The sequence below is a fragment of the Tachysurus vachellii genome, chromosome 7, assembly GCF_030014155.1.
Source record: "Tachysurus vachellii isolate PV-2020 chromosome 7, HZAU_Pvac_v1, whole genome shotgun sequence".
In the NCBI taxonomy this organism is placed as follows: domain Eukaryota; kingdom Metazoa; phylum Chordata; class Actinopteri; order Siluriformes; family Bagridae; genus Tachysurus; species Tachysurus vachellii.
In genome coordinates, this window is record NC_083466.1 from 20539862 (window position 1) to 20564754 (window position 24893).

A 24893-nucleotide genomic window follows, 5' to 3' on the forward strand; every position below is an offset into this window, starting at 1 on the left:
CCCTGGCTGTCCTCAGGCCCACCTCGTCTCCAGCTCTGAAGGCGGCGTTCCGCATCTTCAGGAGTCTGTAGACCTCCCCTGTAATCCACGGCTTCTGGTTGGTCCGGACAGTGATGGTCTTTGTGACTGTTACATCATCAATGCACTTGGTGATGTAGGCAGTGACAGTTTCTGAGTACTCTTGGAGGTCTGTGGTGTTATTGTATGTGGCAGCCTGCTTAAACATATTCCAGTCGGTGGTGTCAAAACAGTCTTGAAGAGCCTCCGACTACCCCTTAGGCCACACTCGGATTTGTTTCTGAACCGGTTTGGTGACTTTAATGAGTGGTCTGTATGCAGGCATGAGCATGACTGTGATGTGGTCTGATGCGCCAAGATGGAGGAGGGGGAGGGCTTTGTAGGCTCCTCTCTCTGTGGTGTAAACAAAGTCCAAAATGTTATTACCACGTGTTGGAAAGTTAATGTGTTGGTGTATTTTTGGAAACACACTCTTTAAGTCTGCATGATTGAAATCCCCAGCTATGATGAGAAAAGCATCAGGGTGTGCTGTATGCTGCTCACTGATGTGCTGGTACAGTTCATGTAGTGCATCATTCCTGTTGCTGTTGTTGAAGTTTGGGCGAATGTATACAGTAATGAGCAGAATGGCTGTATATTCCCTCGGCAGATAGAACAGCCAGCACTTAATACTCATAAACTCCACCAGGGCTGAGCAGTGTTTGCAGACCACAACAGCATTGCTGCACCACGCATCATTGATGTAAACACAAAGCCCGCCGCCGCAAGTTTTTCAGCTCTGTCCGCTCCATAGCATGTAAGCTGATCGAGCTGAATAGCGTCATCCTGGAATGCTGTTGCTAAGCCATGTTTCCGTGAACACAAAAACATAACAGTCTCTTACAGTCCTCCGAGCCGAGCGTAGTAGTCAGATGTAATCCATTTTATTGTCCAAAGAGCGTATGTTAGCCAGTACGATGGTGGGGATAGCTGGCTTGTGTGGGTTAGCCGTTAGCCTGGCCTGGATACCTCCGCCCTTACCCCTCTTCTGCTTTCTCTCATGCCTCTTGTGGTGCTTCCACTGCAGGTGAGTAGTGGGGGTCGGTGATGGTGTAGGCCTCCGGAGCAGACCAATGTCCCGCAGCTCTTCTGCGTGCACGGAGTTTAACTCCAAAAATGTGGTTCTGCCGACATGCAGCAGAAACTCACGGCTGTATGCGTGCTTAAGGACAGGTGGACGTGATGTAGACGTCCAAAAACACTGCGACTCACAAGGTGAAAAACATGAAAACACGGGAGCGAGAGAAGCCGCTGCGTGTGCACACGCCACCATCTTACTGTTCAGGTATTGGAATCAAATTAAAAGCATCGGTTCTCTGATTAAAAACCGGCATCTCTCTTAGCATTGAATTAAACAACCTATTAAAATGTAAAGAAGAATTTTCAATTTACTGTACTAGAGTGACTTACCATTGTCAAAGTGAAAGTTTAAGCAGGCTTCTAGCTGCTAAAATTAAGTTAATCAACTTTCTGTCTATCTCTCACAGAACAACCTACAAGATCCCAACCAGTCTGGCTTCAAAGCAGCTCACTCCACAGAGACAGCCCTTTTGGATGTCTCTGAGAAACTACATGCTGCTAGATCAGCCAAACTGTCATCTGTCCTTATCCTCCTTGACCTTTCTGCAGCGTTTGAAACGGTCAACCACAAGACTCTCTTGTCCACCCTCAGGAGTCTTGGGATTTGCGGATCAGCTTGGGAATGGTTCGCTTCCTACCTGGAAGGACGCTCATATCAGGTAACAAGGAGGGGAGTGACATCTGCTCCACGCAGACTCTCCACTGGTGTCCCACAGGGCTCTGTACTTGGTCCTTTTCTTTTCTCCCTGTATAGTCACTCTCTTGGTGAAGTTATTTCCTCACATGGAACTCTTACCACTGCTATGCTGATGATACACAACATATCTTCTCTTTCCCACCCTCAGATACCACAGCTTCTGATCGGATCTCAGCATGTCTGGCAGAAATATCATCATGGATGACTGCTAATCAGTTAAAGCTCAATCCTAGCAAAACTGCACTGCTGTTCATCCCAGGTGATTCATCCCCAGGTCATGATCTTGTTATATCCCTGCACAATGATCTGATCTCCCCTTCAGCCACAGCTTGCAACCTTGGGGTAACCATGGACAATCAACTGTCCTTTTCCTCTCATGTTGCTAATGTGACTTGCTCATGTCGCTTTTTTCTCTACAACATTAGAAGCATTCGGCCATTTTTGTCCACACAGGCTGCTCAGGTACTTGTTCAGTCGCTTGTCATTTCAAGACTGGATTACTGCAACGCACTGCTGGCAGGTCTACCTATGAACGCTATCCGTCCTCTGCAAATGATCCAAAATGCAGCTGCACAGCTTGTGTTCAACCTGTCAAAGTTCTTACCTCTTACCTCAAAGCCCTTATCACTTCTCGCACTGCACCCCGCACCCTCTGATCTACAAGCACTGCTCGACTGGTTCCACCATCTCTCAGGGTAAGAGACAAGTATACTACAAGACTCTTCTCTGTTCTGGCACCAAGGTGGTGGAATGAACTTCTCCTAGGGGTCCGGACAGCTGAGTCACTGGCTATTTTCGGTTATATAGCGATTGAAGAACTACTTATTCAGGAAACACTTCGATTAGCACTTCTTTCCCTATCTTTTGCATTTATAATAATTAAAAAAAATCTTTGAAATTTTTTCATTGTAACTTTGAACAATGTTTTAAACTCATGGTATCTTAAGTATGTAACCTAGTGAACCAGCATTGATGTATCCAATGATAGAGATTTAAGCATTTATGTACATTGTTCTGGATAAGGGCGTCTGCCAAATGCTTTAAATGTAAATGTATATCATTGGCTGTCATCCATAAAGCACAAAGCCCAACTCTGGACGTTAGGGATAAAGTTATTGCTGCACTTTTGAAATTGCCTATTACTGTATCTCTTTGGGCTGGCACATAATCTAAAATTGTCTTAACAACAATACTAATGCAATTGTATCTGTTTGTCAGCACTCTATCCACACTTCCTGGTTTGCTACACTACTTCTATTTCGGCAGCCATCTTGGATTTTCACTTCCAGAGCAGCGGCCATTTTAGGTGTTAGGCACTATACAAGGACGCTGCTTTCACATGGTTTCAGATTGATTTTGAAAGAAAGTTGGGAACATGAGTACAGGGAAATAACACGCCTTGGTTGGATAGTAAGGAAGGAGATGAACAAGTTGGAGCAAAAAAAAAATCGTGAAATTGCCCCTTCTGTTGCTTTACAAGCAATCCCACCATGGTTGTTTCATAACCCTGTAATAGATTTACAAGTTACGAAAATATTGAGTAATCCGGGGATGAATATGCCAATTGAGATAGTAGTTCAACAGTACATTAAACGAGAGTATTACGATGCGCCACAGGTATTTACTGACGGTTCTAAGGATCCAGAATCTGGAAGGACTGCAGCAGCAGTATATATCCCTGCTCTTGAGACAAAGATTGCAAAACAACTTTCAGATCAAGTGTCAGTTTTTGCCTCCAAACTCTTAGCTATCATACTAGCCCTACAGTGGATAGAAGTCCAACCAAAAAGAACGATGATTAGTAGTGACTCAATGGCAGCCCTCACTAGTCTAAGAAGTAGTCTAAGACTCAAGGGAAGCCCTCACTAGTCCGAATCAAGGCAAGACTTAATATTAGAAATCTTTCAGAGTCTGTTTAGAACTAGGCAGCTGAAGGTGGGGGTAAACTTTCTTTGGGTACCTGCTCATAGTGGTGTGGATGGAAATGAAACGGTGGACCTGCTAGCGAAGAAAGCTTTGAATCATTCTCAGATAGACATTAAGGTAGCTTTGAGTAGAGCTGAATTCAAGGAAGTGATTTCATCAGAAGTATGTAAAAGATGGCAGAAAGTGTGGAATAGTGGGACTAAAGGAAGACATCTCTTCCAGATACAGGAGAATGTTGGAATAAAGAGGAAAAGAAAAGGGAAATAGAAAGAAGGATGTTGTCATCACGAGATTAAGAATTGGACATAATGCACTAAACCATAATCTCTTTAGAATAGGAAAGCCTGAATCGGGTGAATGTGAGAAGTGTGGGGAATTGGAAACAGTGAGGCACATACTAGATAAGTGTCCTGCATATGAAAGGGACATATTTCAGTTATTTCAGCAATTAGGGTGGATAGGAGTGGACAATATTTCTCTAAAGGTACTGCTGGGAAGTGAGTATGGGCAATCGAGAACTCAAGAATTGTTACTTAAATATCTAAAAGATACAGGAACGATAGATAGGATTTAGGTTTAATTTTTTTTTTTTTTCCTTTCTGTGTTCGCTCCACACTCCAGATCAGTAGGTGGTGGTAATGCACCTTTTCGTTGGGCTGCCAAACCGCCATAAAACACCACAAGAAGAAGAAGAAGAAGTGAAGTAGACCAGAATATCCTCAAAGGCTACACATCATGCCAAGATCCATAGAAATTCAGGAACAAATGAGAAAGAAAGTAATTGAGATCTACTAGTCTGGAAAAGGTTATAATGCCATTTTTAAAGCTTTGGGACTCCAGTGAACCACAGTGAGAGCCATTATCCCAAATGTTGAAAACATGGAACAGTGGTGAACCGTCCCTGCTTCAGTACCTGAAAGACTTGCTGTGATAAATGGAACCATGAATTCTGAGGCCTGCCAAAAAATATGCGGACAATGTTCAGCCATCTGTTCCTGACCTCAGGCTGAAGCAAACTTGTTCTGCAGCAGGACAATGATCCAAAATACACCAGCAAGTCCACCTCTGAATGGCTGAAGAAAAACAAAATGAAGACTTTTTGGAATGGCCTAGTCAATGTCCTGACCTGAATCCTATTGAGATGCTGTGGCATGACCTTAAAAAGGTGACTCATGTTCGAAAACCTTCCAATGTGGCTGAATAACAACAATTCTGCAAAGATGAGTGAACCAAAGTTCCTCCGCAGTGCTGTAACAAACTCATTGCAAGTTATCGCAAAGGCTTGATTGCAGTTCTTGCTGCAAATGGTGGCCCAACCAGTTATTAGGTTTAGGGGGCAAGCACGTTTTCACACAGGGCCATGTGGGTTTGGATTTTGTTTTCCCTTAATAATAAAAAAACTTCATTGCATGATGTGTTTACATGTTATCTTTGACTAATATTTAAATTTGTTTGATGATCTGAAACTTTAAAGTGTGACAAACATGCAAAAAAAATAAAATCAGGAAGCGGGCCAAGACTTTTTCACACCACTGTATTCTTGTATACACAATTATTAAAACTTGAAATTCTATTTCAGACATAAGGTTTAAGAGACAAAGTTTAAAAATGTGGAAGTTTAAAAATGTTTAAAAATAAAAGTTTAATACCAGAGGGGCACAGTGGCTTAGTGGTTAGCACGTTCGCCTCACACCTCCAGGGTTGTGGGGGTTCGATTCCCACCTCCGCCTTGTGTGTGTGGAGTTTGCATGTTCTCCCCGTGCCTCGGGGGTTTCCTCCGGGTACTCCGGTTTCCTCCCCCGGTCCAAAGACATGCAGGGTAGGCTGATTGGCATCTCTGGAAAATTGTCCGTAGTGTGTGATGGAATGAGAGTGTGTGTGTGCCCTGCAATGGCTTGGCACTCTGTCCAGGGTGTATCCTGCCTTGATGCCCGATGATGCCTGAGATAGGCACAGGCTCCCTGTGACCCGAGGTAGTTCGGATAAGCGGTAGAAAATGAGTGCGTGAGTGAGTGAGTGAGTTTAATACCAGTGATTAAGTATATAAATCAGGAATAGCTGTGGACAATGTGATCTGTAGGGAGCAGGTGGAGGAACACCTGGAAAGGTGGAGGCCTGCTTTGGAAAGAAGAGGAATGAATATCAGTTGTAGAATGAGAGGAAGGGACGTAGAACAGTGAGGTTACAGTGGCTGAGGTCAAGACATGCATGAGTTTAAGTATTTGGGGTTAACCATCCAGTGTGATCGGGAGTGTGGACAAGAGTTGAAGAGGGGAGTACAGGCAGGTTGGAGTGAGTGGAGAAAAATGTCAGGAGTGTTGTGTGACAGAAGAGTGTCAGCAAGAATCAAAGAAAAGGTGTACAAGACAGTAGTGAGGCCAGCTATGTTGTGTGGGTTAGAGACTTTAGCAGTGAGGAAAAGACTAGAGGCAGAGATGGAAGTAGCAGAGATGAGGATGTTGAGGTTCTCTTTAGGAGTGAAGAGGATGGACAGGATTAGGAATGAGCACATCAGAGGGACAGCTCAGGTTGGCTGTTTTGAGGACAAGGTCAGAGAGGCTGGATTGAGATGGTTTGGACATGTACAGAGGAGGGAGATGGTTATATTGCTAGAAAGATGTTGGAGATGGAGCTGCCAGGTAAGAGGTCAAAAGGAAGGCCAAAGAGGAGATATATGGATGTGTTGAAAGAGGACATGAAGTTAATTGGTGCGAGAGTAGAGGATGCTGAGAATAGAGCTAGGTGGAAACAGAAACAGAGATTTCCCCTAATGGGAAAACTCGAAAGTAAAAGACAAAGTTTAAGTATATAATATAATATTTAATATCAGAATATTAAAGAAAGAAGGCAGACAGGCCTAAAAAGACAGGTTTTGTTTTTTTTTGTTTTCATTTTGCCTGTAAGTCTAAATCTAAAATGTTTCAAAACAAACTTTGAAAGCTTTTAAAGATTTTACAGGTGGAACAGCTTTTTAACATGTGATTTTAAGATGTGTTTGGAAAAATCATCTGAATATATTTTTAAGGCAGTACAACACAATGCTTTGAGGTATTAAGCTTTATTAAATATTAATTTCAGTATTCAATAAATATTCCATAAATATATTTTCTTTAGAAAGCTAAACCACAGGATTTGGTAAGATTGTTTTACTTATTGTTAAAGAAACTTGAATCTTTGCTGTGTTAGATCAAATCCATTGAGAAAGATCCATGTCACTGTGTTTAGTTATTATAGTATTGTATTAGTGCAACGATTGACCTCTCTCTCTTCCCCTCTCTCTCACCCCCGCCTCTTCACTGAAGCAAGAGTTCTTATCATATATGTCAAAGCTAACACAGAAGCACCAAGATGGGAGTGTTGCTCTGAGTGATCTGAGGCAAGAGAAGCTGGAAGAGCTCAATAAAAAGAGAGAGGAGATGGTGGAGAAACATAACGAGCAGGTCAATGGTGTGTATTAGTTTGTGTGTGTGTGGTCATAGGTGTATGCATGTGTGTATAATAAGGAGGAACATTACATTCTAAAATGACTGCAAGGATGATACCATACTAATCATAGATAGATAGATATACAGAGTGATAAGATTTCACAAACACAGTAAAACTGTAAAACTCTCACCCCTCCACCCTCTCACACAAGCATGAGCAAATGAAGTAATTTATAAAGTTGATGTCAAACCAATCTCTTCTGAGATCATAAACAGTTTATTGAGGGCTTACTCTGCACATTTCTGAAGAATTCAGACCATTTATGAAATTTGGAGTTTTGTTATAATGTTGTGGTTTTAGCCTGGCAGCTTTCAGAATAAATATCCTATTGCTATAGTACAGTATGATATGAATCACCAACATCCAGTTAATGAGGGATCTTTACATGACTACCAATCTTGTTGCCATATGAGAACTCCTCACTATCTAATACCAACTTTCAGACATTCAAGCCCACATCTAAAATTTTAGTGACATGCTTTTGAAAAGAACACAAGGAATGAATTGTATGTTTTTATTTTGATGTTATATTTAACTAATTTCAGTTAACATGTAATATATATTTTGCTTCAAAAAGGAAAACAATAGTATTGATATAATGTTTACGTGTGTGTTTGTCTGTATTAAGCCCTAAAGAAAAAGGGTAAGGAGAATTAGTTGTCTCAGCTGAAACTTGAATCAGCTGAGCTTGGGGATATTAAGGTAGCTATGAAATCCCTTTTGTGTGACATTTAAAAGTTACTTTTAAAAAATGTGTTAGCCATTAATAGTTAACTTTGTGTCTGATTAACTTCACACACTTCTTGTGTTATTGTAAAATGTAATAAATAAATAAATGTAAATAAACTTCTCACAGTTACTAGTGAACATAACTGATTTTATGATTTTACTGACAAATTTTATAGAAAAGTCTGTTGCAAAAAAACGAATATTTTTTTTGTCTATGCAAACACTATTTTGTGTGTGTGTGTGTGTGTGTGTGTGTATGTGTGTGTGTTGTAGAGTCTGCAGCAGCAGCAGTTGGATCGTATAGCTGAGTTGGAGCAGGAGGTGGTATCTACACACTGCCGTTACTCTGAAACACTTAATACTCTGAAAGCGAACAGCTTCATAGAGAAGGAGCAGCACAAGGCAGTGTCTAAAGTTAAAGTGCGGGAGTTCACACTCAAAGCTAACAAGGTGGGTGTAAACCTATATATTTTTAAGAGCCAGTCTAGGGTCAGGCACACAAGTGTTACCACAAAAAAGTATTGGTATATTGTAAAACAAGCAATATACACAACTGTACAACAGGGTGACATCAGGGCAGACCAAGGACAAAATAATAAAACAAGTTAATATTTTTGGAAAATCAACAACAAAAAAAAAAAAAAACAGTCACACTTGAATAACACACAAAACAGAACCAGAACCAAAGAACCAACCCCCAGAAAGAAGAAATGGCAGGGACACCCTTAGTGTGTACAATATGTATAGTAATAAATATATACAGAAAATGATCTTCAATACATCCGACTCGATTGCACTACACAGCGAGAGTTTAGAAACTGCTGCTTCTTTGTTTTCACGGAGACGTGGCTCAGTGCAGAGCTCTGGATGCCCGCCATTCACCTAGATGGTGTGTGTTTGCATCAACACGAAATGCTGCAAGAACTCTGTGCTTGTTTCTAGCTACTGCTCATCGTTAGTGGAGTTTGTGACTGTTAAAGGCAGGTCATTTCATTTACCACAGGAATTTACCATGATTTTCATTGCTGGATTGTACCTTCCCCCAGCGCTAATGCTAAAGAGGCTCTAGGTGAACTCCATGGGGCTATTAGCGATCTGCAGAATGTTTACCCCGACGGACTGTTTATAATTGGAAGAGATTTCTATCATGCAAATCTCAAATCAGTGCTGCCTAAATTCCATCAGTATGTGGACTTTGCAACAAGAGGGGAAAACAAGCTGGATCTTGTTTACAAAAACATTCCTGGGGCGTATCGTGTGGAGTCCCCACCTCGGCTACTCAGACCACATCTCTGTTATGCTAATTCAGACCACTCATCAGACGCTCTAAACCGGTTCTGAGGCAGGTGAAAACCTGGCCAACAGGAGCCACCTCTGCTCTTAAGGACTGCTTTGAGTGCACTAGACTGGAACATCTTCAGAGAGGCTGCAACCAAAGGTGACTACACGGCATCAGTGACCAGCTACATCAGCAAGTGCATTGATGATGTTACCACCTACAAGACCATTACCACACGCTCCAACCAGAAGCTGTGGATGACTGCTAAAGTGTGAGCACTGGGGACAGGGCATCCCTAAGAAGAGGAAGGTCAAAACTGCCCGAACCATCAGAGAAGCAAAGCATGCACATGCCCAGGCAATCCACAGCCACTTCCAGTACAGTGGAGATACCCGGCACATGTGGCAGGGAATACAGGCTACAAGACAGCTTCACCTGCCTGTGATAGTGATGCCTCCATCCCAGATGCGCTGAATGACTTCTATGCTCGGTTTGAGGTGCAAAACAATGTAGTGGAAAGGAAGACCATCCCTCCCCCCAATGATCAGGTACTCTGTCTATCCACGGCCGATGTGAGGAGAACTATATGCAGAGTTAACCTACAGAAGGCTGCTGGACCAGACAACATTCCGGCAGGGTGCTCAGAGAATGCGCAGAACAGCTAGCGGATGTCTTCACGGTCATCTTCAACATTTCCCTGAGCAGTGCTGTTGATCCTATGCGCCTCAAGACAACCACCATCATCCCCATCCCAAAGAAGCGTACAGTGTCCTGCCTCAATGACTATTGTCCCGTTGGACTCACATCCATTGTAATAAAGTGCTTCGAGAAGTTTGTCATGAGGCACAGCAAAACCTAGTTACCACCCTCACTGGACCCCCTGCAGTTTGTGTATCGTCCAAATCGCTCCACAGATGATACCATTGCCACGGCCCTTCATTTAGCCCTAGCACCCGGACAATAAAGACACTTATGTACTGTACGAATGCTGTTCATAGACTTTAGTTCAAAACAATCATCAAATCATATCAAGTTTGCCGATGACACGACCGTGGTGGGTCTCATCAGCAGGAACGATGAGTCAGCATACAGAGAGGAGGTGCAACAGCTAGCTGCCTGGTGTAGAGCCAACAACCTGTCTCTAAATGTTGATAAAACTAAAGAGATATTTGTTGACTTTAGAGTGACCACTCTCCGCTGAACATCAATGGATCATCTGTAGAGATCATGCTTAGCACCAAATTTCTTGGTGTTCATCTAGCAGAGAACTTCACCTGGTCACTCAACACCAGCTCCATCAGCAAGAAAGCTCAGTAGTGTCTCTACTTCTTATGAAGGCTGAGAAAAGCCCTTTACAGTCCTCCCCCCATCCTGACTACACTCTACAGAGGGACCATTGAGAGCATTCTGAGCAGTCCTTTGCAGTCGATTACTGTTTTGCAAAATATTTTACAATACCTCATGTAACTGCTGCTATAATACTAATGTGTTCATTCTAGTATTTCTGCACACATAATATTGATTAAATATACAGTATATACACCGGTGGGCGCTGTTTTTGTGTATTGTCTTTTGTGTATTTGCTTGTATTTTTTGTTTGCATTGTCTTTTGTCCTGTACTGACTTTTTTTTCTTTGTCTTGCACTGTTTGCACCAGGTTGCACAGATGCACTTTACGTGGCTAGGATTACTTACTAAGTCCTTAGCTCTGTCTTTTTTTTTAAGTAGCACCATCATCCTGAAGAAACGTTTTCACATTTCACTGTGTACTGCAACAGCTATATATGGTTGAAATGACAATAAAAGTTACTTGACTTGACTTGACTTGAGATAGATAGATAGATAGATAGATAGATAGATAGATAGATAGATAGATAGATAGATAGATAGATAATAAATCTCTCTCTCTTTCAGGAAGCATCTGTCTCTCTGCTGTCTTACATACAGCAGGTGTTTGTGGAAAACCATCGTCTGCATGAGGAACTGCAGCAGCTCATCCAAAGAGCTCAAACTCTGCGCCACCACGATCAGCTCCTGCAGAAGCAGCGCAGACAACTTCTAATAGAGAAAAAGTTTGGGCAGGAGCTACAGTGTCTACGCATCTCTAAAGCACAAGGGGGCATCAGCACAGGAGTCGCTGATTAAAACTGACAGTTCCCTGGATAATAAATAATAAACCATGATTTGATTAATTTTATGTTCATCAGATAGAGTATACTGTATATGTTGATCATGCTGTAATTTTAGCTCTTGATTTTAACCTGATAAATAACATATGTTTGTTCCATTTCAAATTTCAGCATAAATTACATCATCGTAAATTTTTTTTGACAAGCTCTTTTCATTAGTGTGTACATAAGGAGTTATATCAGAAATCATAATTAAAATAGGGTGTTATTTCTCAAATTATTTCATCCTATGGCAAAAAAAAAAATATTCCTCTCTTGTGGTGATTTAGGCAAAAAAAAAAAGGACAGAATTGGACAGAAGGGTCTGTATGTTCCCAATCTGTGTTGCAATTTTACAATGCAACAAATCATAGCTAGAACCAATCATACATACAGTCCAAATCAAATCAAATTTTAATTTGTCACATACACATACATACAGAGTACGACATGCAGTGAAATGCTTTTTATGTCTGTCCGATATTATTCTAGCATAAAAAGGAATGGAATTAAGGATAAAAATATAACCAAAAGGAGGTAGATAAATAAAAAGTATAAACTATATAAAATATATGAAAATATATGTGAAAATATATGTATATACATAAATGCATTGTATTGGCAGTACAAATTAAAATGATTTTGTGATTGTCCTTAAAGTGTCCATGTGCAATATGGTGTGGTATAAAGTGTCACTGTGCTGTGCAAGTCCAGAGTTAAAGTGACAGTCCAGAGTTAAAGTGACAGTCCAGAGTTAAAGTGTCATAGTGCAAAAAAAGGTTGTGCAGAAAAAAGTGAAGATGGAGGGAGAGGTCCAGTACTAGATCCTGGGTGTTTCCTGGTTTAAACTCAGAATGGCCTGCAGGAAGAAGCTTCTCCTCATTCTCTCCGTGTTTGCTTTCAAGAAGCGGAAGCGTTTCCCTGAACGCAACAAAGAAAGCAGGGGGCTCAGAACACAACCCTGGGGAGCTCCAGTGCTGAGGGTGAGGGTGGATGAGGTGTGTTTGCCCACCCGTACGGCTTGTGGTCTATCTGTCAGGAAGCTGGAGACCCATTGACACAGCGGCAGGCTGGAGTCCCAGGACCTCCAACTTAGAGGTGAACGTGGAGGGAATTATGGTGTTGAACACTGGCGTACTCAGTAGAGCGGTTCTGTTGGGACGCGAACTGTAGTGGATCCAGTTTGTCTGATAGTGATGCAGTGATGACGTTTCTGACCAGTCTTTTGAAGTTGAACTTCATCAGTACTGAGGTCAGGGCTACAGGGCAATAATCGTTGAGGCAGGCGGGCTGGGGTTTCTTCAGGACGGGAACAATGGTGACAGGTTCCAGTGACAGGTTGAATATCTCAGTGAACACCGGTGCTAGCTGGTCAGCACAGGCTTTCAGAACCCAATCTGTGATGCCATCTGGTCCTGCTGCCTTCCTGGTATTTACTCCCTTGAATGCCCTCTTCACGTCAAGCTCCGAGATGGTGAACGTGTTTACCTCACCAGCTCTCTCAGCGTGCATGCTGTCTGTGCCACTAGCGTGGTTAGCTGCAGCCTCGAACGAGCGTAAAAGATGTTTAGCTCATCTGCCAGAGAAGCGTCTGCATTCCCCGTTCTAGACGCTGGTGTTCTATAGTCCGTGATGTTCCTTAGTCCCTGCCACAGGCTCCTAGAGCCACCATGTTGAACTGTGACTCTAGTTTCCTTCCGTAGCGTTGCTTTGCTTTCTTCACCGCTCTGCGTACACTGTAACACACAGCCTCGTCCATGTCCCTGGTGGTAAGCCCCGTGTTGTAGGCAGCAGAGCAGGATCTCAGAGAATCGCGGATGCTTTTATCCACCCACGGCTTCTGATTGGGAAATGTTCTGATGGTGGTTTTCTGCACCGTATCATTCACTAGTTTCCCGATGAATCCCACAACCGCTAAACATGTTGACGTCATCAGAGCTGCACCCGAACATGTCCCAGTCTGCGTCATCTAAAGCATCCTGAAGAGTGGCCACCGATTGGTCATTCCAGTGCCCAACCTCCCTCTGAACTGGAGCTTCCTGTTTTAGACTTTGTTTGTATACAGGCATGAGGAAGATGGCGGCATGGTCCAATTTCCCAAACGGTGGATTCAGCCATGTTTCGGTGAAGCACAGAAGGTTGCAGTCCCGAATGACCCTCTGGAGCTTGACCCTTGCCCTGAGGTCATCGGGCTTGTTTTCCAGAGACTGGACATTGGCTAACAGGATACTAGGTAAGGAAGCGCGATGTGCACGTGCCCTCAGCCTGTTCCTGAAGCCAGCTTGTTTCTCTCACGGATGCTGGTGTGGGTCACGTCCTTTGTTCTTCCTCAGGATCTCGCTCGGCCAGCATGGCTCTGTCATATCTAATGATGGCCATCTTGTATAAATAAACCATTAGCTATGTAAATAAATATATAAAATAAACAAAAAAATCCATCCCATATACCATATATAATCATACCTGCAAACTAGTCGCTTTTCGGCAAAATATGCTATTTGTGTGAATCGTTTAGATCCGAAGAGTTTTTAGTTGGGAGACAATGTGTTCCATTGTCTCTTTTTATCAGCTGACATACCTAAGAGAGATATGTGAGTTCATGAGCATTCCTGGTTCAGCTCCCAAAAGGTTTGTTCAGCACCGCTGGCTATCGGCTTATGATGTTGCCATTAGCACCCAGAGGCTACTTCCTGCCTACAAGATCCTTTACTATGGCTTCATAAACAGGGAGGACAAGGGTCTCTACAAGGACTCCCTGCAGCAACTGTTTGCTGATTAAAACGTAAGCAAAAAGGCACAGGCACGGATTCGGTTCTTTCACGAAGACCTGAGCAAAAAAGGTAACTCACAGTTGTTTCTCTTTGGTTCTGATTTTGTTTTGTTAAAGGTGCTGTCCGTAATTAAAAAAAATAAAAACAACGGTTGTGAGGCGGACACGTGATTTATTAGGTAAGCAGCTGACTACAGTGTATCAGCTGACCACCGTGTATCACCGTTAACACCGACTATCGCACCAGGCTTAATGATTACAAATTTTATACAACAGTTAAAAAAAAAAGAATTTAATATTTAGTGACTTACATTTTAGATACAATATTGCCTTTTTTCGCTCTTTTGCCAATGACATTGACTTGCTTTAATTTCACATTTAAAGTATCTTCTAAATTTTTTTTTATTTTAAAATATTAATATTCAGTGTTTTATGTTTAAAATATTATTTATGCATTTGTAACTGCAGTGTGAATGCACTTGTCAGCTCTGAAGTACATCAAACAGTGTGTGTAAAGTTTAGATGCAGTTTCTGTGTTTCCACTGCATTGCAAAGATTCATTTTGTTGATTTCATTTGATCAGTAACTGCTCTATTGTATATTTTGTTAAAGAGACACTTTTTTGTTATAATTTTTTCAAATTCTTCTTCAGGAATGACGCAGCTGGGAAAAGAGCGGAAGAAGAGGGTGGTTCAGAAGGTGTGGTTTGAAGCCACCACAACTGAGCTGCACCTCAGTGTTTATACAGGAGTGTTGCCAATCCTTAAAGAATATGTCATGGTCTTTCAGGTGAGTTAAAGATTTAGTCCTTCACTGACAGTGTTACTCAAATTAATTTTACATTTCCCATGAAGTTTTTTTATCTATTCAGAATGAGAAAAAGTTTTACAATCCCAAATTATGACATTTGCATTATAATAATAAAAATGTAACTGAATTCTGTTGTGGCTCGTTTCAAAAAATAAATTGTAGCAATGTTTAATAATTACTGAGAACACTTTCTTTGTAGGTCCTTTGACATGTTATTTTCTGCATTTGCTTCTATGCATTTCTTTCATAACCACACTTTATTTTCCTCACAGGGCAGTCAGACACTTGTCCATAAACTCCATGACAAACAGCTGCAAGTTTTCACAAACTTTCTTGCCTGCTTTGTTCAGTCTGAACACCTGAACCCAATCCCTAAATCTTCTGACTACTCTGGACTTTGATAGTAAACTGCTACCTGTGAGAGAGATGTATGTTGGTCGGGACGCGGATCGATTCAGAGTGGCTCATCCACAACACCCTGTAAGTAACTGGAATTAATCATTTAGAGCCTCTGCTGCATTTGTATGATTATATGTACACTAATGTATGTGTGCTTGTTGTTGATCCATTTCAGTTGCTGAGGCCATTCCTTCACCAAGTCTCCAGGGCATACATTACAAGTGCCAAATACTGTACCTTCAGAAAAAGCTGCCTCTGCAGAGCAAGACCCTGCAGTGTTTGTCTGCCATTGATCCAGTTGTGAGAGGGCACTCTCAAACTGGGTTTGAATTAAAGAAGCTCACTCAAATGTTGAGTCACATGCTGCCACTTGATGCTGACACTCACCAGGAGATTCTTCATTATAGTGTGGACCAGGCCCTGCCCACTTTTACAGACGGAGATGATATTGTGTCATGGTGGGCCTCAGTCTTTGAAACAGGCAAATATCCAGGCCTGAGCCAAGCTGTAAAAGCTGCCTTGTCCATTTTCCATGGTCCCTTGGTGGAATCGTCCTTCAATCTGATGGGTGACATCATAGACGCACCAGCATGAGCATCACTACCTTCAGTTCCATCCAGACTGTGAAGTACAGTTTGATGTCTAGGAATCAGAGTGCCATAGAGATGTTCAGGAGGGATGATGTCAAGTTTGGGCTAGTGGATAAGAAGCTATGCATGAACATCTGTTCTGCGGGTGGAAGAGACAAGGCCCAGCGAGAAAGGAATTTGATGGGAGTCAAAGAGAGAAGGTTGGAGTTTGACTGCCAGCCAACCACAAGTGCTGCAGAAAAACGACTTCAAGCCGCTGAGGACGAACAAAAAGCAATAGACACATTGCTAAACAATGAAAACGGGCACTTGAAAGGCTTGTGGCGGCCAAAAAACAAAAGAAATAGCAATATTTGTGTTCATCAATTTATTAAGGTTCCAAGGCACTCAAATTGTACAGAGAAAAATTATTTCCAAGACATTTTGGTAGAAATAGGATTAATAAAAGTGCTTTTTTCACTTGAAGCAAATGTTGTCTTTTCCCTTTATGTTCTTGTCAGAGTGCTTCATTTTAAGTTCTCAATTTTTCTTCGGGGGGGGGGGGGGGGATTTCGAACCTTGTCTCCTTTTTCACCTCTTGAGAGTTTGCAGGTATGTATAATTTCTGAAATCAAAATCCCACACATTGATTGGTCATGTTAACAGGTACGTGGGACACAGAGTTGATGTTATTCGGGAAGGATAACCATGTGGTCAGTTGCAGTAGAATGGTGATTGAGAAATGATCAGCTCATTTAATTCAGTACAAAATTCAGTCCTAGTTCAAGGATCACACATTTCAGAATAAAGTGAGATGCACTTCATGTGTTAAATCTGACTTTTGATCAGAATTTTTGTAAGAATTAGTTACTTTGTCTAAAAACAATTAATATTTCATAAATCATCTTACAACTGCTAGTAAATATGGATCAGACCTTAATAAACAATGGTTTCACTTGAATTTACATCACAGTCCATTTACAGGAAAGTGTTAATTACACAGATTTCTCACAATGGATTCTGGATTGTTGCTCTGAGAAATGAGAATCAGTGTAAGTTTGTGCTGATCCCTGTGTTCTGCAAAAAAGCTAAACTTGTCCCTATGATCAGTGTTAATTTCCAAGTACTTTAAGAAAGTAATGAGATCTTCCACCTAATGTTTGTAAAGATTGTTTTAATATGAAGAGCTTGAAAGCTGTTTATACATGATCCTAAAAAGCCAAATGAATTTTTCTCTCTAGTATATGATGTGTTTTACTTCCACATCAGTACAATCCTTCATGTTACAACTGTTAATTGTGGTTAAGCTACTGGTGACACCTACTGGGAAATTACAATATTACAACACGGCCACTTTATTTTACAAAAGCATTAAGATTCAAGAGGTTTATTTTCCTGTGCACAGTGAAAACACAATGGCTTGAAATTCTTACTTTGCATATCTCCCTTGCAAAAAGAATACATTATTTCATTTATGTTATAATAAATCAATAATTTATTATACATTAAATACATTATTCTTTTTGTAGAATAAATTACTCTCTTTGTATAAATTATTTTAGAATAAAGTAGTGAAGCCCAGTTTAAACTCTCAGTGTCCAAAGAGTCTGAGAAATACTGAACTCTGTTCCTGAGTCTTCATATATAGATCACTGGGGGAAAAGATGTGTGTAGTGGCCATTTCAAATTAAATGAAATAAAAAAAAAAATGAATCAAACATAACCCCAAAATAACTCAAACAATCACTACGATACACTAGGAATGGTGAGCTTTATTAAAGGGTTTGCAGGCAAACAAGCAATTTTGCATCTCCTGCTCCTTGTGCCCAAATAGCTTGACAAACGTAAAAAAACAGCATCCAGGTGCATTCTGTGCTGCCACAACCGAACCCCTTTTATCCCCTAGGTGCACATGGCCTAACCCAATAGAAAATAAATACTAACCAATCCAATTAGAAGAATACTAAGAAAAGTAAACACATTCTAATTAACATAAATTGACACACAAGAACAAAAAAAAACTACTTAACAAATAAAGTAAAAGTCAACATTACACAAACAAATATAGACAAATAGCTCCTACAATGTGAGTAAAGTGAAGATTTCTCTGACTGTAACTACTGTATGTGTCGCTTGCGAATCATTCTTACAAACAAATCTTTTGGTTAAACGAATCGAATCGACTCTTCCACGTGAAAAAAAAAGATTCGGTTCGTTTCTCTTCTCGTTTCTCTTCCTTCTCTTTTTCCTTCTTTATGTTTTTTTTTTTTGTGAAACATAAAAACAGATTTTTATAGAGTGTAAATACTTGAAGTATTTCTACTACTGTTAACATGACTGGGCTAGTTGTATTAAACTTTGAAAATAGCCTAATTTCATAAGAGCAGAAAGATATATAGCATGAAAGGTAAAACTATACATGGCGGCTTAAATATAAGTTATGGTTTTACTGTTGTTTATAAGCCAAATGCTTCATTCATATCATAAATTCTATTTATCACAAGTGTTGTTTGTGTTTTGGGAAGATGGCCATACTAAATATAGTAGAAAGGTTCAGTTTTATGAGTTTATGAAGCTCACTGTAGCTGTTGTGGTACATTTCCTTATGAAACACTAAGGAATCGATTCAAATGACTCGGATCTTTTAGACGAAGTACAGTATCCTTCCTTATTCAGTAAATATACAATAATGCTGTTTTCCGTATTAAAACTTATATGATGGAGTAAAATACCATGCACGAATTGTCCTACAAATACAAATTTAGCGAAATCTGGTAGAAAAGTAAACAAAAAAAGAGGTAGAGAGGAGAAAGGAAAATAAATTGCAGCTTTTTATGAATAATTTGCAGCAAAGAAAGTTTGCTACAAGTTTGATATCCACAGATATGAATATTTACTCACGAGCCCTGTGTTTCCCCGAGCCATGTGTTGCTAGGCAACAAAGTATCAGAGGAGAACGAGAGCTTGTTCTGTTCTGTACATGAATTGTCCTGATCTCGTAACTACTTGTCCAAAATGGCTCCGAAAAAGAAGAAACAAAGCAAAGAGCCGGGAGGCTCTGAGAAAGAAAAAGACATGGAAAAGAGAGCAGAAAGAGAAGCGCAGTTACAGACACAGTAAGAGGAGTGTCGCGTCCCATATATTGTTAAACATATATGTTTTTATATGTCTAACAGCATCTGGTTTGTTTTGTGATTCCCAGGTTAGATTCTCTGACCGAAACACGCAATAATCTAAGGAGGACGGTACAACAACTGTATCCTTACTGAAAACTCTCTCTCTCTCTCTCTCTCTCTCTCTCTCTCTCTCTCTCTCTCTCTCTCTCTCTCCCTACAAATTAAATAATGCTTTATGGGGTTTTTGGAAATTTAACTCAAGTCAACTCCAGACGAAGTGATAATGTGCTACTTCGAATTGAAGTCGACCAGATACGCATGGAGACTGTGAGCACACGCACGCACGCACGCACACGCACACACACACACACACACACACACACACACACACACTCTACCTTATAGTACATGCAGAATTGAATTGTAAGTAATGTTTGTGTTACTTAACACATTTCAAAAAAAAAAAAAGAAAAGAAAGCAAAATTCATGTTAAAAAAAATTCATGTGACACACAAAATGCATCTTGTGTTACAAAAATAAAACCTTAACTAGATTTGTAAAGTTCGTCGCAACAAACTTTGATGTTGGCTTTGACGATGCAAGTGTTTGCAAAGGCCGGTGCTTTTTGGAGGCAAGTGGACATAAGGGTTAGTGTTACTTTTGGAGGCAAGTGGACAGAAAGCTAGGGTGCCAAAACATTTGGAGGTAAGTGGAGACAAGCACGTGACGTCATCAGAATACCCGCGAGACAGTTCCCCTCATTGTGCTGAGTGTTTTGATATATCACATGCCCATGTTGCGCAAAATCTTTTATTTTCACGTGACGTCATCAGAATACACGTGAGGAAGTTCCCCTCATTGTTCTGAGTGTTTTGATATGTCACATGACCATGTTGTAAAAGTTTTTTGATTTTGCATATTTTGGGGACAGGGCTGCGGCACAACCAAAAGGCCAGTTGATACACCAATTTAAAACTTTGTTCAGAGTATCACCCTAAAGGAGCTGGCCGAGTTTGGTGTAGACAGTCAGAAAGCTTGCCGAGTTATAAACCTCCAAAGTTTATAATGGGAGTCTATGGGGAAAAAAGGCCAATTTGAGACCCGGTACCGGAAGTACCGGTACTCGGATTGCTTAGAAAAGTAATAGCAACAAACCTCAGACCAGGGTCTACAACATATCTGAATTTGGTGCATGTGGCTTGAAAGCCCTAGGAGGAGTTACTCTTGATAAATTTTTGTCTAAGCTTAAATAGGAAAACAGAATGTTGGCTTCTACAAAGCCAACATAATAAGCACTTTGTTGCTACCAAATAAATACAGAGTGGTACTTTAATGGTTTGGTGACACACGGACCTTTGAGGACCACAAAAAAGGTTCTTATATCAATTTGTATTACAATTTATTACAGATAATTGTAAAATTTTTTTGTTGCTTTTAATTTCAAGTTGATGAAAATGAAACTTTTTCTGGCTGTGGTATTAATATGAAAGTAAGATATTTTGTAGTGCAGAACACAGGACACAAGCTTACATCTACAGGACTGGCCAAAATGCAAGTAAGGCATGCTGCTATAGTGTCACATGTAGCATGTAGCATGTAACATGTATTCACATACTTTAGTGTATGATTGAGTGTGTGTTGTAGGGAATGGTGTAGAGTATATTGAGGAACAGTGTGGTAAAGTAATTATAGGGAAGTTGAAATGAAGAGGATCACATGAGGTTGTTGCTTAGAGCAGTAAAGGATCAGCAACTGCTTTGAAAATGAAACGTGCTATTGTTGTTGATTGAAGAAATTTCAGGGGTCAGAGGGAAAGTGTGACCATCTTGAAGGGAATGTGTGAAGCGCATGTAGATTGTCGTTTCAGTAAAATACTAAAAGAAAAACTAACACCTGTTCACGGTTTACAGGGTGTCCCAAAAGTGTCTATAAATACTGGATATATTGGATAATATGGTATTTGGCATCAGTGTCTTATGAGATGTGGATGCCATGTTTCCTGTTAAAGTCCATCACACCCTGGTAACAGTGACTGCTGGATCATGATACACACATGAGAATGAGTTTAATACGTTTTTCTTTTGTCAAATGCAATTTAAATTTTTTATATAAACTAAATGAATATAAACTCAATTTTGAAAGACTTTCTAATAAAAAAGTGTATTTTGAGATCAGCACGTTCACGTGTTCACTACTTGTGCGCTAGAGGGAAGCAGAGAGCTTACAGCAAATATAATTACTGTCCATCTGACCAGCTGGAATAGTTTGTTCTACTAAATAGTGTATTTTTTGTTGTTGTTTAGTTTGTTTGGTGTTTTGTTTGTTTGTTTTCTTCACTGAAAAAGCATCAGAGTCACAAACAAAATTGCTTTTCATGACCTGGGATCCATGTTGAATGTATTAGTTGGTAAGATAATATTTCTGTTGGCATTTTTATCGAAAATTCTATTTCAGACTATTTTATTTAAGAGGAAAAAAAAACAAAGTGTGAGTACTTGAAAATAAAAGATTAATCGCAGTGTTTAAGTATATAAATATAACACTTAATGTCACATTTTTAAAGAAAGAAGGCAGACAGGAATACAAAGAAGTAAAAGTTTACTAAAAAAAAGTTTACAAGTCTTTGAATGTAAAATGTTAAAAAAAAAAAAAAAAAAACTTTAAAAGTTTACAGGTGGACCAGCTTTTTGATATGTGCTTTTAAGATGAAAATCTGAATATATTCTTAAGGCAGTACAACACTGATTTAATGTAGTTTATTAAATATTATATGTTTTAGTATTAAATATTATATGTTTCAGCAGGCTACACCACATAAACAGGATTTGTAAAGATTCTGTTTTATTTAAGAAATGTGTGTTAGATCAAATCTGTGTTAGATCAAATCCATTGAGAAAGACCCATGTCACTGTGTTTAGTAATTATAGTATTGTAATCGTGCAACTATTGACACCTCTCTCTCTCTCTCTCTCTCTCTCTCTCTCTCTCTCTCTCTCTCTCTCTCTCTCTCTCCTCCCTGTCTCTTCTCTGCAGGAAGAGTTCAAAACATATATGTCAAAGCTAATGCAGAAGCGCCACAATAAGAGTGTTGCTCTGAGTGATCTGAGGCAGCAGAAGCTGGATGAGCTCAATAAAAGGAGAGAGGAGATGGTGGAGAAACATAACGAGCAGGTCAATGGTGTGTATTAGTTTGTGTGTGTGTGGTCATAGGTGTATGCATGTGTGTGTAATAAGGAGGAAGATTACATTCTAAAATGGATCATTAATCATAGATAGATAGATAGATAGATAGATAGATAGATAGATAGATAGATAGATAGATAGATAGATAGATAGATAGATAGATGTGCTATCTACTTCTAGTGCTAGAGCATATAGTGGCAACATACAGAGTGATAAGATTTCACAAACACAGTAAAACTGTAAAACTCTCACCCCTCCACCCTCTCACACAAGCATGAGCAAATGAAGTAATTTATAAAGTTGATGTCAAACCAATCTCTTCTGAGATCATAAACAGTTTATTGAGGGCTTACTCTGCACATTTCTGAAGAATTCAGACCATTTATGAAATTTGGAGTTTTGTTATAATGTTGTGGTTTTAGCCTGGCAGCTTTCAGAATAAATATCCTATTGCTATAGTACAATATGATATGAATCACCAACATCCAGTTAATGAGGGATCTTTACATGACTACCAATCTTGTTGCCATATGAGAACTCCTCACTGTCTAATACCAACTTTCAGACATTCAAGCCCACATCTAACATTTTAGTGACATGCTTTTGAAAAGAACACAAGGAATGAATTGTATGTTTTTATTTTGATGTTATATTTAACTAATTTCAGTTAACATGTAATATATATTTTCTTCAAAAAGAAAAACAAGTGTATTTAAATATTGTTTACGTGTCTGTGTTTGTCTGTATTAAGCCCTGAAGAAGAAGATTTTGGAGAAGGAGAATGAGTTGGGTCAGCTGAAACTTGAATCAGCTGAGCTTGGAGATATTAAAGTAGCTATGAAATCCCTTTTGTGTGACATTTAAAAGTTACTTTTAAAAAACTGTGTTGGCCATTAATAGTTAACTTTGTGTCTGTTTAACTTCATATGATTTTATGATTTATTTTTGTAGGTTGTGTGTCACTGTAAAATGTAATAAATAAATAAATGTAAATAAACTTCTCACAGTTACTAGTGAACATAACAAATTTTATGATTTTACAGAAATTTCTATTGCAAAAAACTTTTTTTTGTTTATTCAAAGGCTATTGTGTGTGTGTGTGTGTGTGTGTGTGTGTGTGTTGTAGAGTCTGTTGGATCGTATAGCTGAGTTGAAGCAGGAGATGGTATCTGAACACTGTCGTTACTCTGAAATTCTTAATGCTTTGAAAGCGAACAGCTTCAGAAAGAAGGAGCAGCACAAGGCAGCGTCCAAAGTTACAGTGCGGGAATTCGCACTCAAAGCTACAAGGGTGGGTGAAAAAAAAAAAAATATATATATATATATATATATATATATATATATATATATATATATATATATATATATATATATACAGTGCTTAGCGTAAATGAGTACACCCCCTTTAAAAAGTAACATTTTAAACAATATCTCAATGAACACAAAACAATTGTCCAAAATGTTGACAAGACAGTTTAATATAACATCTTTTTAACTTATAACATGAAAGTAAAGTTAATAATTTAATTTAAAATACACATTTTTCAGTTTAACTCAAATTAGGGTGATGCAAAAATGAGTACACCCCACAACAAGTAGACTACATCTAGTACTTTGTATGGCCTCCATGATTGTTAATGACAGCACCAAGTCTTATAGGCATGGGATGGACAAGCTGGCGACATTTTGCAACATCCATCTTTTTCCATTCTTCAAGAATGACCTCTTATAGAGATTGGATGCTGGGTGGAGAGTGATGCTCAACTTTTCTCTTCAGAATTCCCCATAGGTGTTCAATTGGGTTTAGATCAGGAGACATACTTGGCCACTGAATCACTTTTACCCTGTTCTTCTTCAGAAATCCAACAGTGGCCTTAGATGTGTGTTTAGTATCATTGTCATGCTGGAAAAGTGTATGACGACCAAGGGCACGGATTGATGGTAGCATCTTCTTTTTCAGTATAGAGCAGTACATCTGTGAATTCATGATGCCATCAATGAAATGCAGCTCCCTGACACCAGCAGCACTCATGCAGCCCCACATAAGGATACTGCCACCACCATGTTTCACTGTAGGCACCATGCATTTTTCTTTGTATTCCTCACCTTTGCGACGCCATACAGTTTTCAAGCCATCAGTTCCAAAAAACATTTATCTTGGTCTCATCACTCCAGAGCATAGAGTCCCAGTAGTCTTCATCTTTGTCAGCATGGGCCTTGGCAAACTGTAGGCGGGCTATTTTGTGCCTGGCCTTTAGGAGAGGTTTCTTTCGTGGACGGAACCCATGCATGGCATTCCTGTGCAGTGTACGCCGTATTGTGTCACGGGAAATTTTGTGACGGCAAATCACCCAGTTTGGCTTTCTACTTCTTTAGACAACTGCAGTGAACTTGCATGCCGATTTTCTTCAACCCTTCTCATCAGAAGACGCTCCTCTCGAAGTGTTAACTTCCGTGGGCGACCTGGACGTCTCTGTGAGATGGTTGCAGTTCCATCTTTTTAAAATTTTTGTACCACTTTTGCTACAGTATTCTGACTGATAAGTAAAGCTTTGCTGATCTTCTTGTAGCCTTCTGTCAGGGATCAGCGCGGACCTTTGGACACTTGCGAATGTTTTTGTTAT

At 39.9% G+C, this 24893-nt stretch overlaps 1 protein-coding gene across 1 annotated transcript; it reads left to right on the plus strand.

Annotated features, from left to right (window-relative positions):
* The first annotated feature begins 18982 nt into the window (after positions 1–18982).
* Positions 18983–23155, plus strand: LOC132847991 (coiled-coil domain-containing protein 121-like). Its single transcript, XM_060873494.1, has 5 exons — positions 18983–19086; positions 19173–19226; positions 19359–19413; positions 22120–22264; positions 23021–23155. Exons 1-5 carry the CDS (start codon positions 18986–18988, stop codon positions 23131–23133), a joined length of 468 nt encoding a protein of 155 aa, XP_060729477.1. The 5' UTR covers positions 18983–18985; the 3' UTR covers positions 23134–23155.
* The last annotated feature ends 1738 nt before the right edge of the window (positions 23156–24893 follow it).

Bases quoted from the DNA above. Each gene is read 5' to 3' on its own strand.
- LOC132847991 (XM_060873494.1), top strand. From the start codon at position 18,986: ATGGCTCCGAAAAAGAAGAAACAAAGCAAAGAGCCGGGAGGCTCTGAG. The intron at 19,087-19,172 runs GTAAGAGGAGTG...TGTGATTCCCAG, and splicing joins GAAGCGCAGTTACAGACACA to GTTAGATTCTCTGACCGAAA. The intron at 19,227-19,358 runs GTATCCTTACTG...AGTCAACTCCAG, and splicing joins AGGAGGACGGTACAACAACT to ACGAAGTGATAATGTGCTAC.